The sequence below is a fragment of the Oreochromis aureus genome, linkage group 23 (genome assembly GCF_013358895.1).
Source record: "Oreochromis aureus strain Israel breed Guangdong linkage group 23, ZZ_aureus, whole genome shotgun sequence".
In the NCBI taxonomy this organism is placed as follows: Eukaryota; Metazoa; Chordata; class Actinopteri; order Cichliformes; family Cichlidae; genus Oreochromis; species Oreochromis aureus.
Genome location: NC_052963.1, coordinates 1,342,265 through 1,357,249, shown reverse-complemented (window position 1 = coordinate 1,357,249; position 14,985 = coordinate 1,342,265). Strand labels below are relative to the sequence as shown.

The following is a 14,985-nucleotide window of genomic DNA, read 5'->3' as shown; positions in this document are numbered from 1 at the left end:
AGCTTCCGCTCATTTTAGCTTAATTGTCGGTCTCTCCTCCAGTTTTTTGAGAGAATGAGTTTAGCTCAGTGAGATAAGTAGCTGCTTTGAGACCAGGAGGGCCAGGTTCGAATCCTGCTCACGGTGAAATGTTTATTTCACCACCATGCAACTTTTCAGCTTTTTCAGCTTTTCAGCAGACAGCTTCAGCGTTAAGGCATCCACACAGCATTTTCGCAGGAAATGCAAATTTTTCTAGTTATTATTATTATTCTCCATCTTCCGCCTAAATTTCGGCACGTATCATGCCCCGCAGTTTTGAGAAAAGCTTCATATATGTTACCTCATTTTGTGCGGCCGGATCTGGAATGGTGTGCTATGACTTTTGGTGTTTATGAATTTTATAGTTTTTAAATATTAATATTTTAGTGAAAATTTTCCGCGCTCCTCTGCCGAACAGTTTTGACATTAGGGTTACATATGTTAGATCATTTTGTGCGGCTGGAGCTGGACTATTATGTCATGACTTTTGGTGTTTATGACTTTTATAGTTTTTAAATATTAATATTTTAGTGCAAATTTAGGCTAATTCATCTTTTGGCGCCAAATAAACAGACTTCATTTGTGGTGTGTTGGCGCCATCTTTTGGTCCCATTGAAACAAATTTCAAACTTCATTTGTGGTGTGTTGGCTCTCTCTAGTGGTATGCCGGGAGTGGTACAGCCTGTCTACCCTTATTTGGATACCGTAATGACGACAATATCAATGGCGCGCACAGCCTCGCTGCTTTCAGGAACCATTGGAGGTTTTAAGGTTGCGCGAACCATTGAATAGTTACGGTAAACACAATGGCTTCTATGCTTGGTGGAAAACTCCATATCCCACAATTCATAGCACACCTCTGCCGAGTTAAACAATGGCGGCCACCACTTCGTTTTATATGTCTTTTATTAGTGTTTCTAGGTCACAAAATAAACTTTTAAGATATTTTCAGGCGAGAATGTAGGTGTGTAAACTTCAAATATCTGCTTGTTTTATCAAGACATCCCATATTAGCGACAATGCTCTGACAACCTCGGTCCTGCCTGACAGCTAGCCGGCTACCTAGCTAGCTGCCGCGACTTGGCTGCAAATGGACAGCGAGGGACTCTCTCTCCTTTCACCTCCCGGTCTCTCGCAAATGCTCGCACAGAATCGGAGTTACAGCTGGATGTGGAAAAAATAACTGAGTTGTTTGGTGGTGCTATAATGCGGAGCTACAACAGTGGGCAGCTATCCACCGTTGTGTGACAGAAAGGACATGCCGCGACCGCCGATCGACCGGTGTTTGCTAACGCGGAGGTCAATCGTGGATCAGGGAAAGCGAAGGCAGGAGCGTGAGGTGAACTGAATTTCAGGTAAGAAGTTATGACCTGCACTCTATTTGGGTCAGATATAAACCGAGTTTAGGTGTAGTTTATTTAGCAGCAGTTCTCTTATGTGTTGCTGATAGTCGGCTAGCTAGCTAGCGCCGCTAGCATAGTTAGCTCGCGCCGCTAGCGACCCTTCGTGAAAAAGCACCCAGGCTTGGCTTATATTGAGGCGGGTGAAACTCGTGTCAGCACCGGTCGCTTCGCCGACAGTATGTGTTTTAGCTGGACTTATTTTTCGTTTATATGGGCCGATGATGCTGGAAACCGAAGGCAGGAGCGTGAGGTGAACTGAATTTCAGGTAAGAAGTTATGAACTGCACTCTATTTGGGTCAGATATAAACCGAGTTTAGGTGTAATTTATTTTCGTTGACCTTTACAATCGTAATGCCACGGGAGTTTATATACAGCTGTGTGCGCACTAAGTTACTGACGTTGGACTTTATTTTATTCATTAGGGTTAGTTCATAGAGTTGCCGTGCCGCATAAACGGAATCGTCCCACATTCAGAGAAAACATTATGATTTATTCTGTCGTTACGAAGCCTCCCCTGTCATTCTCTCGCGTGTTGAAACGTCAATCATGAAACTGATCAATGATCGGCTGTTCGCTCTTATTTATCGCGCTAAACAACAGCAGCACGTTTAAACTTGATCAGCTGTTATTAGAATTCTTTTGATTTTAATTTCTAGTATCAGCTGATGTTTGCTGGAGCATGAAGATGAAATCAGGAGATGTCCTTACTGAATCATCAGAGCTGAACTGGTGATGGAGAAACAGGTTTACACTTTAGGTGACATGAATGAGTTGAAGGGAAGTTATGAGTTGTTTCTGAGAGACAAAGACCAAGCTCCTTTTTGTGTAGCTGACAGCTGGTAACTGTGCAGGGGCGGATCTAGCAAAGCTTTTAGGGGGAGCTAGGGCATTAACAGAGAAAGGTGGACACAAAGATATACTTTTCTTTCTTACTCTCATATAAAATATTTAGCTTTTATTAAATAGTTATCTGAATCTCACAACCAAAGTTTGTATAATAATACACAGGATTGGCTGTAGACCATTGTTCATAATTCAGAACACTGTAAAAATAACAAAAACAAAAAGTGAATGCATGTGTGAAAAGTGGTCTATAATGTAATGCTTCAAAGTGTGTTCATGCAAACATTGTGGTCTGCCGTGGTACAATGGGACTTCTGCTCATGAACCTGTGTGCACAGCGTCTGCAAATCGGCGCTGTACAAAGTAACTTCATCTTTACACAAAACTGTAAGCTGTCATCTGTGAAGCGTGAGCGGTGTTTGTTTTTACCATAGTTCATGGTGGAGAATGGCTGCTCTTCTGAGTTTTGCTCTCTGTAGCCGTATGAATGGCAAACTACAGTGATTAGCAGCGGCATAGGCACACATAAAATTTCTTCTGAAATTTTCGCTTTCTAGTTATTATTCTCCATCTTCCGCCTAAATTTCGGCACGTATCACGCCCCGCAGTTTTGAGAAAAGCTTCATATATGTTACCTCATTTTGTGCGGCTGGATCTGGAATGGTGTGCTATGACTTTTGGTGTTTATGACTATTATAGTTTTTTAAATATTAATATTTTAGTGAAAATTTTCCCGCGCTCCTCTGCCAAACAGTTTTGACAATAGGGGTACATATGTTACATCATTTTGAGCGGCTGGAGCTGGGCTAGTATGGTATGACTTTTGGTGTTTATGACTTTTATAGTTTTTGAAATATTTAGATTTTAGTGCAAATTTAGGCCAATTTCTAGGCTCCTGAGAAAGATTCTGCTTTTGGCACCATAGAAACAGACTTCATTTGTGGTGTGTTGGCTCTCTCTAGTGGTATACCCGGAGTAGTACAGCCAAAAAAGTTTATGCTTGGGCCGGAAACTCCATATCCCACAATTCATAGCACGCCTCTGCAGAGTAAACAATGGCGGCCACCACTTCGTTTTATATGTCTTTTATTCGTGTTTCTAGGTCACAAAATAAACTTTTAAGGTATTTTCAGGCGAGAATGTAGGTGTGTAAACTTCAAATATCTGATTGTTTTATCAAGACATCCCATATTAACGACAGTTCTCTTACGTGTTGCTGATAGCCGGCTAGCTAGCTAGCGCCGCTAGCACCGCTAGCGTATGACGACACTACGCAATGACGACACTCAACGACACGCGTCTCTTCACCCCTCCTCCGCTTTGAAATTGACCGTAGACATGATTTTCTAAGACAACGCTATCGTTTCACCGGTAACGCGTCTTTCCCCCCTACTCTGCTTTGGACTTGAACTTACAGTGATTTTCTGAAGTGTTTACTAAGACACACCGTAAGCTTTTACACGGTAAGTGTATCTCTCTTTCTCTGGTTTGAAATTTAGCTTTGAAAATGATTTTTTTATGTGTTTCTTTATCAATTTCTTTGTTTCGGCACATTCGGCACGATGCTAAAGCCAGTTAGCGGATAGTCAGCTAAGGCAAGCGTTTCTGTCTCTCCTCCGGTTTGGAAATTGACCTTTGAAAGTGCTTTTCTGTGTCTTGACGCTGATATCTACAAAATGACTGTCATTTTATTCCAGTGGTATCGTTTGTAATTGAAACTTTTAAGATGCGACTCTCAAAAAATAGCTTCATTGTAGTCGGGTTTCACACCTCTCTTTGTCTCGTGGTGTTTTGTTGCTGGCTAGTTAGCGGATATTAAGCGTCTTCCGGTTTGAAGGTTTGAAATTGATTTTGAAAGTGATTTACTATGACAAGGTAAGCGTATCTCTGTCTCTGGTTTGCAATTTAGCTTTGAAAGTGATTTTTTTTTTTATGTGTTTCTTTATCGATTTCTTTGTTTCGGCATATTCGGCACGATGCTAAAGCCAGTTAGCGGATAGTCAGCTAAGGCAAGCGTTTCTGTCCCTCCTCCGGTTTGGAAATTGACCTTTGAAAGTGCTTTTCTGTGTCTTGACGCTGATATCTACAAAATGACTGTCATTTTATTCCAGTGGTATCGTTTGTAATTGAAACTTTTAAGATGTGACTCTCAAAAAATAGCTTCATTGTAGTCGGGTTTCACACCTCTCTTTGTCTCGTGGTGTTTTGTTGCTGGCTAGTTAGCGGATATTAAGCGTCTCCCGGTTTGAAATTGATTTTGAAAGTGATTTACTTTTAAAGGTATTTTCTGTGTCTTCACGCTGATATCTACAAAATGACTGTGATTTTATTCCAGTGGTATTGTTTGTAATTAAAACTTTTAAGATGTGACTCTCACCGTGTCCGAAACAATAGCTGCGTTGTAGTCGCGTTTCACACCTCTCTTTGTCTGTCTTTATAAGGCGTTAACTACAGCAGCCTTTAATACCTCAACTCTTGCTTCAGCCAAGGTAAGTGCCCCCCCCCCCTTATATTTTCTCTGTGTGTGTTCAGCTGATATCTAGAAAATAGGTGTGTTTAGCGCTGGATGCCATTTTAATCCAGACTTGTTGTTTGTAATTCAAACTTTTAAGATTAGATGGTACAGTGTTTTTACTCCCTTCCAAACAGTAAAGTTCCTCTTTGTCTCTCAGTAGGAAATTTAAACCAGACAGTACAAGGCTACATTTCAGCTTTACAAGCCAATCAGTTTGCTAATTGTTGTTGTGAGATTTGTTTGCAAAGTTTAAGGTGTTAAGTAGGAGCTGTGAACATCTGGGTCTGCTTCCTGCTGGCATTCTGCCAGAGCCCCAGCAACGAGACTGCCTGTCAGCCTTGCAAGGTACCCAATTTTCCAATTACTCTATAACAAAACTGTTGTGGGCAAGAAGACTGTCTCCTAGGTTTGCAAGCCAATCACTTTGCCAAATGTTCTTGTAAGATTTGCTTGAAAAGTTTGAAGTGGTAACTGTGAGCTGTGAACATCTGGGTTTGCTTGCTGCTGGCATTCTACCAGCGCCCCAACAACAACACTGCCTCCCAGCTTTGCAAGGTAATTACTTTCCCAATTACTGTACACCAAAACGGATTAACTGTCGTGGTCAACAATTCTGCCTCCCAACTTTCAAGGTAATCACTTTCCCAATTACAATATACAAACTCTTATGTAACTTTACTTAACAAAGCCTTAAGACCAGGTACTGACACTATCAATATGTCTATTTAAAGAAAAGAGAGATTTTTTTTTTGTTTTTATATTTATCTTGTCTATCAATGTACCAGAGGGTTAAAATAACAAATTGCTGGTATACATCAGAATTTTTTATTCGTTTACTGTTTGTCCATTTACTTCAGTGTAAAGTCTTTTGGCTACCAATGCAGCTACCTGGTTATTATGCTTGACTTATAATGAAAGCTGGGTCTGATCACATGGTTGAAATGCCAACAATTAATATTCTGTTTTTATGCTGACATTCTACCAGATGCCGAGAAAAAATAAAAGATCCCAGGCACAAAAGAAGCGCTGGAAACCACTTGACCTGGTCGATCCTGCTGTCCCAATGCTCACTGGCCACAACCAAGATGAGGCAGTCAGTAGTTTTCCATCTGTCCAGGTAATGAAGATATGGTAGTGATCACAGTTGAACAGTTTTCGAAACACGTTTGAGACAGTTAAGAACACTTACCCATACAGTTTAGAATTTTTTTGTTATAACGTCACACAACTGGCATAACAGTGCAGAGCATTTAAATGAAATGAATGTGTCAGGTCACTTAATGTCTTCTATACTCCTTTTCCTGGGTTAGCAGACAGCACCAGCCAGGTTATCCTTGGAAACACAGGATAGACCCACCTCCTTATGTTCCCCAGGTATCAAGGTAAATCACCATTATTTTCACTGAAATTGAGATCTCGATTATTTGACGATATTTATTTAACAATAACAATGTATTGAATGATGGCTTTAAAGATTGTCAAAAAAATAGTATAAAATAGTGTGCACATACTGATAACCGTGTAAATGTTTGCAATATAAAAAATAAATGACAAATGTAAACATCTATGTTTAGTGAACTTTGCAGTGTTGCTCTGTGGTGCAGCTACGACATTGTAGCAAAGTTTACACACTATGTCTATTTGATCCACGTCTGACTCTGCGAACACATAATGTTTCCACACCACTGAAGGGTTTTGTTTGTTTTTTGTTTTTGTTTTTTTACCTCTTTTCAACCAACGGCAGTCACTCTCCTCTCCAAATAACTTCTGCTTAGCTTTCCGAGCTGCCCTCTGTTAGCTCCTATTGTTGTGACCCGTGTTCGAAATGCAGAGAGGTGCGCTCGATTTCCCACACGGAGCAACGCGAGAGTAAAGCACGAGGGAGGTGCTAATAATCGGCTCAGTCCTTTTTAATGATCATTGAAAGCCTAGATCGTAATTTCTGTTAAAATTAGATTAATTGAGCAGCCCTACCCACCCATGTGTATAACCAGTCTGTATATATCTGATCTTTGGTGTCTATAACCACAGTTGATATGTAGTCTTTCACTTAAAGCATGTTTGCTAACTCAATTTTCTCTAATTTCTATTCAAAACAAAAGACGAATATGACAACTGGTTTTTTTATTTTATAGCTCTGAACAGGTAATTCTGATGTGGTAGTGAGCACATACAATATATTTTTATAACACTTACCCATACAGTTGACCATTTCTGTCTTGTAATGTTACCCAACTGGCATACCAGTCCATGCCATGCATTGCATTTTAAAGTGAAATTAAAGTGTCAGGTCACTTAATGTCTTAACATTATATACTGTTTTTCCTGGGTTAGCAGACAGCACCAGCCAGCTTGTCCTTGGAAACGGAGAATAGACCCACCTCCTTATGTCCTCCAGGCAGCAAGGTAAATTTAAAACAGTATTCCTCCATTAAGGTTTTATAGTGGACAGTTACATTACCATTAAATGTTAAAGACATATGGTTACATGTTAGCATTATGCAAACAGTAAGAATTTTGTTGTATCGCTTCTGTTAGTTTTCTTAAAGTTTCTACAGTTACACTCACTTTCAAATTTCTTAGTAGTTATGCAAACAGCTGGAATTTTTCTTTATTGCTTTGTAAGTTTAGTAACCGCTACCGTTTCATGTTTTCTTTAAAGTATCCAGTGTTACACTCTATTTCAAATCTGTTAGTAGGTTTTCTAATTTTGATCAACTGTATTATCAGATTTCAGACACTCGTCCACCAGCAAAACGAGTCTGGGCAACTGATGATTTCCACACGGCATCAAATTCTCCACCTAAAAAGGTATGCCCACAAATGTCTATAACCAATTGGTATACATGTGATGTTTGCTGTATAATCACTGGGGTTGATATTTAGTCTTTCACCTTAAGTATGCTTGCTAACTGGTACTAAATATACTAAAATGTTAGACTAAACATGTACATTTGTCAATTTCTTTCATCAGATTCCTAACATGCAGACATCTCAACAGCTATTTATGTCTGTTTCTTTATCTATTTCTACATATATTGTTCAGAAAAAACTTTTATACCATTTTATACTTAAAGGTTCAGATAAATTGACATCCACAGTGAAAAGCAGTGCAATTAAATACAAACATGGCTTTGTGACACTCATCTTTTATCAAGATGAATGTCAATGTATTTTGTTTCTATCACATTTAACCTGTTACTGAATTTTGTGTAATTTCTTTACAAAACGTGACACAACTATGAAACGTGTTTTTATGTCACATGTACAGAACCATCTGGTTTAATCTGAAATCAGTGAATGAATTACATCTGATTTAAGAGCATCTGAGATCCTCTTACAAATAATACGTAAACATGATTTCCTTTCATATGTTTGTATTTAGGCTGCAATTTAGTTGATGTTTGAAGGCCCGCAGAAACCTAAAATAAAAGCTGTGTTCCAAAACGTCGGCTGCATCCTCCGAAGGCCGCTTACGATTACGTCACAACCAGGAGACGAAGGCTGTCCCAATTCGTCGACTCGTTCAAATGTGGTCGACAAATCCGTCCTTCATTTTCCCGAATTTGAAGGATGGGTCGGGTGTGTCCTTTTTGGCCCACCATATCCCAGAATTCATAGCGCGGCCCAGTCAAATTTCAGCTGCCAACAATGGCGGTCGCTACTGAGTTTAAATTTGTCTTATTAATCTTTCTGGGTCACAAAATAAACTTAAAATATTTTCAGGCGAGAAAGTAGCTGTGTAAATTACAAATATCTGCTGGGTTTATCAAGACATCATATATTTGCAAAAGTGCGCCAACGTTTTCGGAGACGTCTGTTACCCACCCGCTCGATAGCAAGCCGTGGGGGGTCAATGGTCACTCCAGCCAGCGAGAGCAGCAGACTCCCAAATTCATCGTTTTCAGACCCTCACTCTTTCGCTACTCAGGTTAAACATGATATACAAGTCACTCGGATAACTTAAAAATATAATTGTTTGCCTATTTTCGGTGTTTTATTTGTTCCGGAGTAAATCGGTTTGGCTGAGATCAAAGTTATTAGATTAAATAAAACTTTATTAATCCATCGGGTGGGTTCCTCCAGGATTTTCACACAGCTGAATAAACGTCAAACAGAAAACTGATTAAACAGAAGTGTAAGATGGTCGAGAATTTACGCCAGTGTCCTGTTATATTTTAGATAGCAAGGACAGCCAAGTTTATTAAACTCCACCAAGACAGTGGTGACGCAAATCTGCAGGCTAGACCGTCCAATTTCACAGCCTCGTACTTCCGGCCTTCTCGGTCTTCGAAGGACCCAGCCCACATAGACCGCGAAGGCCGGGTCCTCCGAAGGATGCAGCCAACATTTTAGGAAACAGCTAATGTGTTATATGGAAAGTAATTAACTGCTTTGAAAATAGAAGACAAGATAAGATAAGATAAGATAACTCTTTATTGTCATTGCACAGTCATACATAGTACACTAGTACAATGAAATTGGAAAACTGTCCTACGTCGGCAACAACCAACCATGTAACACAACACAACATGACACGATACGACACATCACAACGCAACACAAACAACACAACACAGTATAATAACTTAGTTAAAAAGAAGAAGAAGAAGAAGAAGAAGAAGAAGTGTATTTGTATTACTGTTATTATTGCACATTAATTATTATTGCACCTTGTTATAAATATAAATATTATTATTATTATTACTGTTTTTACCGTTGTTAACGGTAAGTCCAGGTAGGTAGCCAGTCAAGTTTAGCTATTTGCATTGACTAGGGCTATTGCCCTGTTGTAAAAGCTGTCCTTGAGTCTATTCGTTCGGGACCTCAGCAGCCTGAACCTCCTGCCAGACGGCAGCAGCTTAAACACCCGGTGTCCTGGGTGTGTGCAGTCCCGTAGGATGCTGCGTGCCCTCTTGAGACAGCGAGTGCTGTACAGGTCCTTCAGGGAGGGAAGAGGATGTCCAATGATTTTTTGGGCCATATTGATGACCCTCTGGAGTGCCTTTCTGTGTGCTGCGGTGCAGCTGGAGAACCACACACTGATGCAATATGTCAGCACACTTTCAATGGAGCAGCGGTAGAAGACGGTCAGCAGCTCCTTCTTCAGGTCCATTTTTCTGAGGATTCTCAGAAAGTGGAGACGCTGTTGGGCCTTCTTTAAAACTGCAGAGGTGTTTGAGCTCCATTGGAGGTCTGTGTCTATGTGCACACCCAGAAACTTGAAACTGGAGACCCTTTCACACACTCTCCCGTTGATGCTGACAGGCTGCAGCTCAGACTTCCTCCTTCTGAAATCAACAACAAGTTCTTTTGTCTTGTTGGTATTGAGGTCCAGGTTGTTATCTACACACCAATCTGACAGCCTCTGAACTTCAGCTCTGTACGCCGTCTCATCTCCCCCAGAGATGAGCCCCACCACGGTGGTATCATCTGCAAACTTGATGACTGCGTTGTCTGGGTGGGTACTAACACAGTCATGTGTGTACAGAGTGTACAGTAGGGGACTCAGTACACAGCCTTGTGGGGAGCCGGTGTTAAGGCTGAGGGCTGAGGAAAGATGAGGCCCCACTCTAACTCTCTGTACACGGTCTGAGAGGAAGTCTCTGATCCAGCGGCAGGTGGTAGAAGGAAGTCCGATTTCCAGCAGTTTAACTATTAGTCTGTCCGGGAGTATCGTATTGAAAGCAGAGCTAAAGTCAACAAAGAGCAGCCTGGCATAACGGCCCTGCACTTCCAGGTGAGAGATGGTGGTGTGGAGCGTTGTAATAATGGCGTCTTCAGTTGATCTGTTACCTCTGTATGCAAACTGGAGCGGGTCGAGTGTGGGTGGCAAGCAGGACATGATGTGACGTCGGACCAGTTTCTCAAAGCACTTCATTATAACAGGTGTTAGAGCAACTGGTCGGTAGTCGTTGAGGCTGCTAATGTTAGTACGCTTTGGCAGTGGGACAATTGTGGCTGACTTCAGGCACAGTGGGATGCAGGACTGGGACAGTGAAGTGTTGAAGATCTTAGTAAAGACCCCAGCCAGCTGGTCTGCACACTCTTTAAGGACCCTTGCGGTTACCCCATCTGGTCCGGCGGCCTTCCTGGGGTTCACTGCCCTCAGTGTGCGCCTCACCTCATATTCCTGCACTTTTAGGCTTGGGCTGCTGCTGCTGTCCGATGTTTTTGCTGCTGCTGCCTCTGGTCCCTTCGTCTCAAAGCGTGCGAAGAAGTGGTTCAGCTCCTCCATAGCGCCCGCGTTACCCTCAGTCAACGTGGTATTGCAAGGTTTGTAGTTGGTTAAGTGCTGAACTCCCTGCCATACCTGTCGTGAGTTGTTATTGCTGAAGTGGTCTTCGATCCTTCTCTTGTACACTGCCTTGGCTTCTCTGATGCCTCTTTTCAGCTCAGATCTGGCTGCACTGTACTGCATACCATCACCGGATCTAAAAGCGGCGTCACGTTGCTTCAGCAGAAGGAGCAGAAAGTACAGACATGACCTTTATAAAAGGTCATTAAAAAACAGCACTCAAGCAAATTACAGATATCTAAAATATTCGTCATTTTTACTTCCCACCTCTGCTCTCTCACTGTTCCTGTCACACTCTTTCTGTCTGCCTCTTTCTGGCTTATCTGATGCTGCGTATCTTTAGATTATGCTGTAATATGTTTGAGGAGTGCTATAATTTGGCTTAATTTGCCTGAACATTGCTTCATTGTTTTACCATAGTTAAAAATGTTGTTACTTTACAAGAAAATCTTTATTTATACAACCCTTGCCACTTAAAAAATGTCTTACATCATTGTACCAAGAGTTGCATATGTTTTTGAAATGCTTATCATTAAATACTAAACAATAACATGTCATCTTTACCATTCCTTGATCAGCTTTTCCACAACATAAATGAACAACTACTGACAGAGGAGCTACAGAGAAACACAGTTCAGCACTTCTGGTGTGTCAGTGCAACTCATTGTCAAAGTGATGAAAGGTACACAGAATTCTCTCGAAATCATCAGTGTACATGTAATGCCCTCACATTCCTGGCCTACCTTAATGAGGAACACCAGTTCAACACAGCCCGACTTGATAAGGTGCTTGAACAGGGAGATGCACTCTACTGTTGGATTAAAACAAATCTTCAGCAGGAGAGGCGTTATACACAAGATCATCTGACCATGGAGGACCTGCCCAAAGAAGTTCATGCTGACATAAATGTCTACAGTGTGAAAATGGACAACATAAGGTATGGATACCTGAAAGCAGCAGACAAAACTTACCAAAGAAAAGAGTGGTGGTTGCCTCTTGCTAGTCGCCTTGTATGTCTGTCAACAGATGTGAACTATGCTTTGCTCATGGTTTCACCTCTGTGCATTGCAGTTTTCCGTGACAAATCTGGGAGGTATGGATTATTTGATTCACATTCAAGAAGTGCAGCAGGTTTACCCCAGCCAAATGGAACAGCAGTCATGCTCACTTTCACTCATGTGAATGACCTGATCAACCACCTGCATAACCTTTTTCAAAATCAAGGCAGGTATGCAAGATATGAGTTTGTGCCTGTCTCTTTCAAAAGAGTCAGCACTCACAATGAACAGCCTGCACAGTCAACTCGGGCAACAGGAGCAACAGCTACATGTAACGCAAAGTTATTTAAGGGCTAGTGTTATTGCAATGGACGAGTTTATTGACTGACGCGCAGAAGAAATGGTTCTTTATGGAGCCTAGATGGTGTGAATGATGAAACCAAAGACTGTAGTATCTTGTACCAAAAATATATTGAATAAATGGGGGAAAGGGGAAATGGACCAAAATAATCAATACAACACACAACATAAATAAATGCCCACAATCAAATAATTGTGTAACAAATAATAAATCAATTGCTGTGATTTTCTGTGCAAGAGTCCTTTTGTTAAGAGTCCTTTTCGGTTTCTTTTTAAAGTTCACTTTTTAAGGTATTCCTCCTTAGGGTCCAGTTTCATACAATGGGGAAAAAAAATATGTCCGTAATCCATAGACGGCAAAGCGGGGGAAAAAAAAAACAAAGAATGGTCCTACCGGCTCGCCACTTCAATATGAAGAAGATCAATTTAAAGGGAAAAAAAAACCTGACCTGTAGGCCAGAAAAACATCCATTAGTAAATCAAAATCAATTCAGTTTACCGGTAAACAAATACATTTTTCTGCAAGTCTATATAACAATGCAAATCATCATCAGCATCATCATCATCAATCACAAATGTACAACAGTTAAATTGGTGATCATCTTGGCTACGTAGCTTAATCTATATATTCCAGTAGCGTTCGCTACAAACAAATACAAAAACAACAATAAAGAAAAACAACTGTCTAACAGACAGCATAGCCGAATTCAAGGCAACACATAACAATAATCATTTAATTGCACTTTGTTTCAAAGTAAGCCCATTAAAGTGCTTAAGTAAATAAAAGTGTTCAAAACAGCGGTTTTGAACCGGAGTTCTGCTTTCGCGGTGGGAACGCCGCCGAACAAAGTCATTTGTTAATCGCGAAAACGGCCGACTGGTTACTGACAACTAAAAGGGTGTTATTAGTAGATGTTAAGAACACTTACCGCTGAGGTGATACAATTTTATAGACGGGTTTACGGGAGAAAAACGCTTTGTTTTCCAACGCGGTTCCACACGACATAAGCTTACAGCCACAGCAGGAGTCGAACCGAAGTATCCCTCCACGGCCGTATTCATAGTTGCCGCGACGTGGAAGGAGCCAATCAGGAGAGGGGCCTCAAATCAGCTGGCTTGAGTCATTTGACAGGGAGTAGTTGACATGGGTTACAGGTTCCCCCTCGATCTCATGTACGTCCCCGTACATGGTGGCTGGTTCCGGATGACAGGTTGCTCAGTGACAGTAAGTAGATGGTCCTCTTCATCCTCCAGTGCATGAGTGAAGGTGGTGGTTAAGCCATGGACAAGTGCCTGAATGCTCTTCAAGATGGGCTGACCAAGCTTAGAGTACTGTAACCGGTCTGGTGGTTTCCTGGTCCGAGTTGATGTCCTCACAGGTTCTAGTTCAGAGCTGGAGGTGTCAGAGCTAGACGGTAGATCAGCAGCAGAGGAGATACTGGGCTCAGTCGGCAATCCATCATTGGTAGGTTCAGCAGAGGACAGACTGTCCTCTGATTCCACAGGATCAGGAGCTTCCTCCTCGACAGGGGTTTCTGAGTCAGGGTTTCGCTCTCTGCTGGCTCAAGAGGAGGCAACGGGAGCGTAGCAGGTTCACAGAATGGCATATCAGGTGGTAAAGTTTCAGTGGCTGGAATGGTGGATGAAGGTTCTGGCAGATTGTGGATAGTGGTGAATTGCAAAGGCTCTGAGACAGGATCATACCATAGATGCGATATTATGTCATCCTCATCTTCTGATTGAGGTTGTGCACAGTCCTCATCAGAAAGGTTGAGTGACCGCTTCCTGGTTGGTTTTACAGTTGTTCGGTTGGTTTCAGTGGAATCCGGCAAGAATCCGCATGGCAGGAGGAGATCTCTGTGCAGAGTACGAATCGGTTTGGGTTTGTTCTCTGGTCGGAGAGTGTACACTGGAATATTGTCTGCTCTTTTTACCACCACATAGATGTCTGGTTCCCATTTGTCTGCGATTTTGTGTTTGCCTCGGAGTTTCACATTACGTACCAGCACCCTGTCACCAACGTCCAGTTCAGAGGGGTGATATGTTGGTCGAAACGGCTCTTGTTCCTTCCCATGAGCTTCTCCAGATTACCAATGGCAATTTTGTAGCTCTTTTCTAGATTTGACTTTAGGTTCTGGACATACTGTGAATGAGTGGGCTGATTGTTGTCCACAGGCAGTCCAAAGACCAAGTCAATCGGGAGGCGAGGTTGTCGACCAAACATGAGCTCATAGGGTGAGTAACCAGTAACATCACTCCGGTGCAGTTGTATGCGTGGACCAGGGCTTAACAAAATCTTTCCAGTGAGTTTTCTCTTCAGTGGTGAGTGTTCCGAGCATATTCAGGAGTGTTCTGTTAAAGCGCTCGACTGGATTACCTCGTGGATGGTATGGTGTAGTTCTGATTTTGTGAATCCCAGCCATTTTGCACAGTTCTTTTATTGTGCGTGACTCAAAATCTGGTCCTTGATCACTATGGAGCTTTTCTGGGATACCATAATGAACCAGGAAATTGTCCCAGAGACATTTGGCGACGGTCTTTGCTTT

The 14,985-nt window shown here is 41.7% G+C and overlaps 1 protein-coding gene and 1 long non-coding RNA gene across 2 annotated transcripts; one reads left to right on the top strand and one right to left on the bottom strand.

The window, feature by feature from the left end:
• The first annotated feature begins 5,690 nt into the window (after nt 1–5,690).
• On the top strand, nt 5,691–12,816 carry LOC120436071. The gene is made up of 6 exons (XM_039606412.1): nt 5,691–5,900; nt 6,094–6,165; nt 7,118–7,189; nt 7,514–7,594; nt 11,660–12,018; nt 12,153–12,816. Exons 1-6 carry the CDS (start codon nt 5,751–5,753, stop codon nt 12,160–12,162), a joined length of 744 nt encoding a protein of 247 aa, XP_039462346.1. The 5' UTR covers nt 5,691–5,750; the 3' UTR covers nt 12,163–12,816.
• Nucleotides 11,891–13,464, bottom strand: LOC120436072. Its single transcript, XR_005610101.1, has 3 exons — nt 13,369–13,464; nt 12,053–12,888; nt 11,891–11,959 (listed from the first exon to the last, which is right to left on the bottom strand). It is a non-coding gene; the product is annotated as an uncharacterized LOC120436072 (long non-coding RNA).
• Between the last annotated feature and the right edge of the window lie 1,521 nt (nt 13,465–14,985).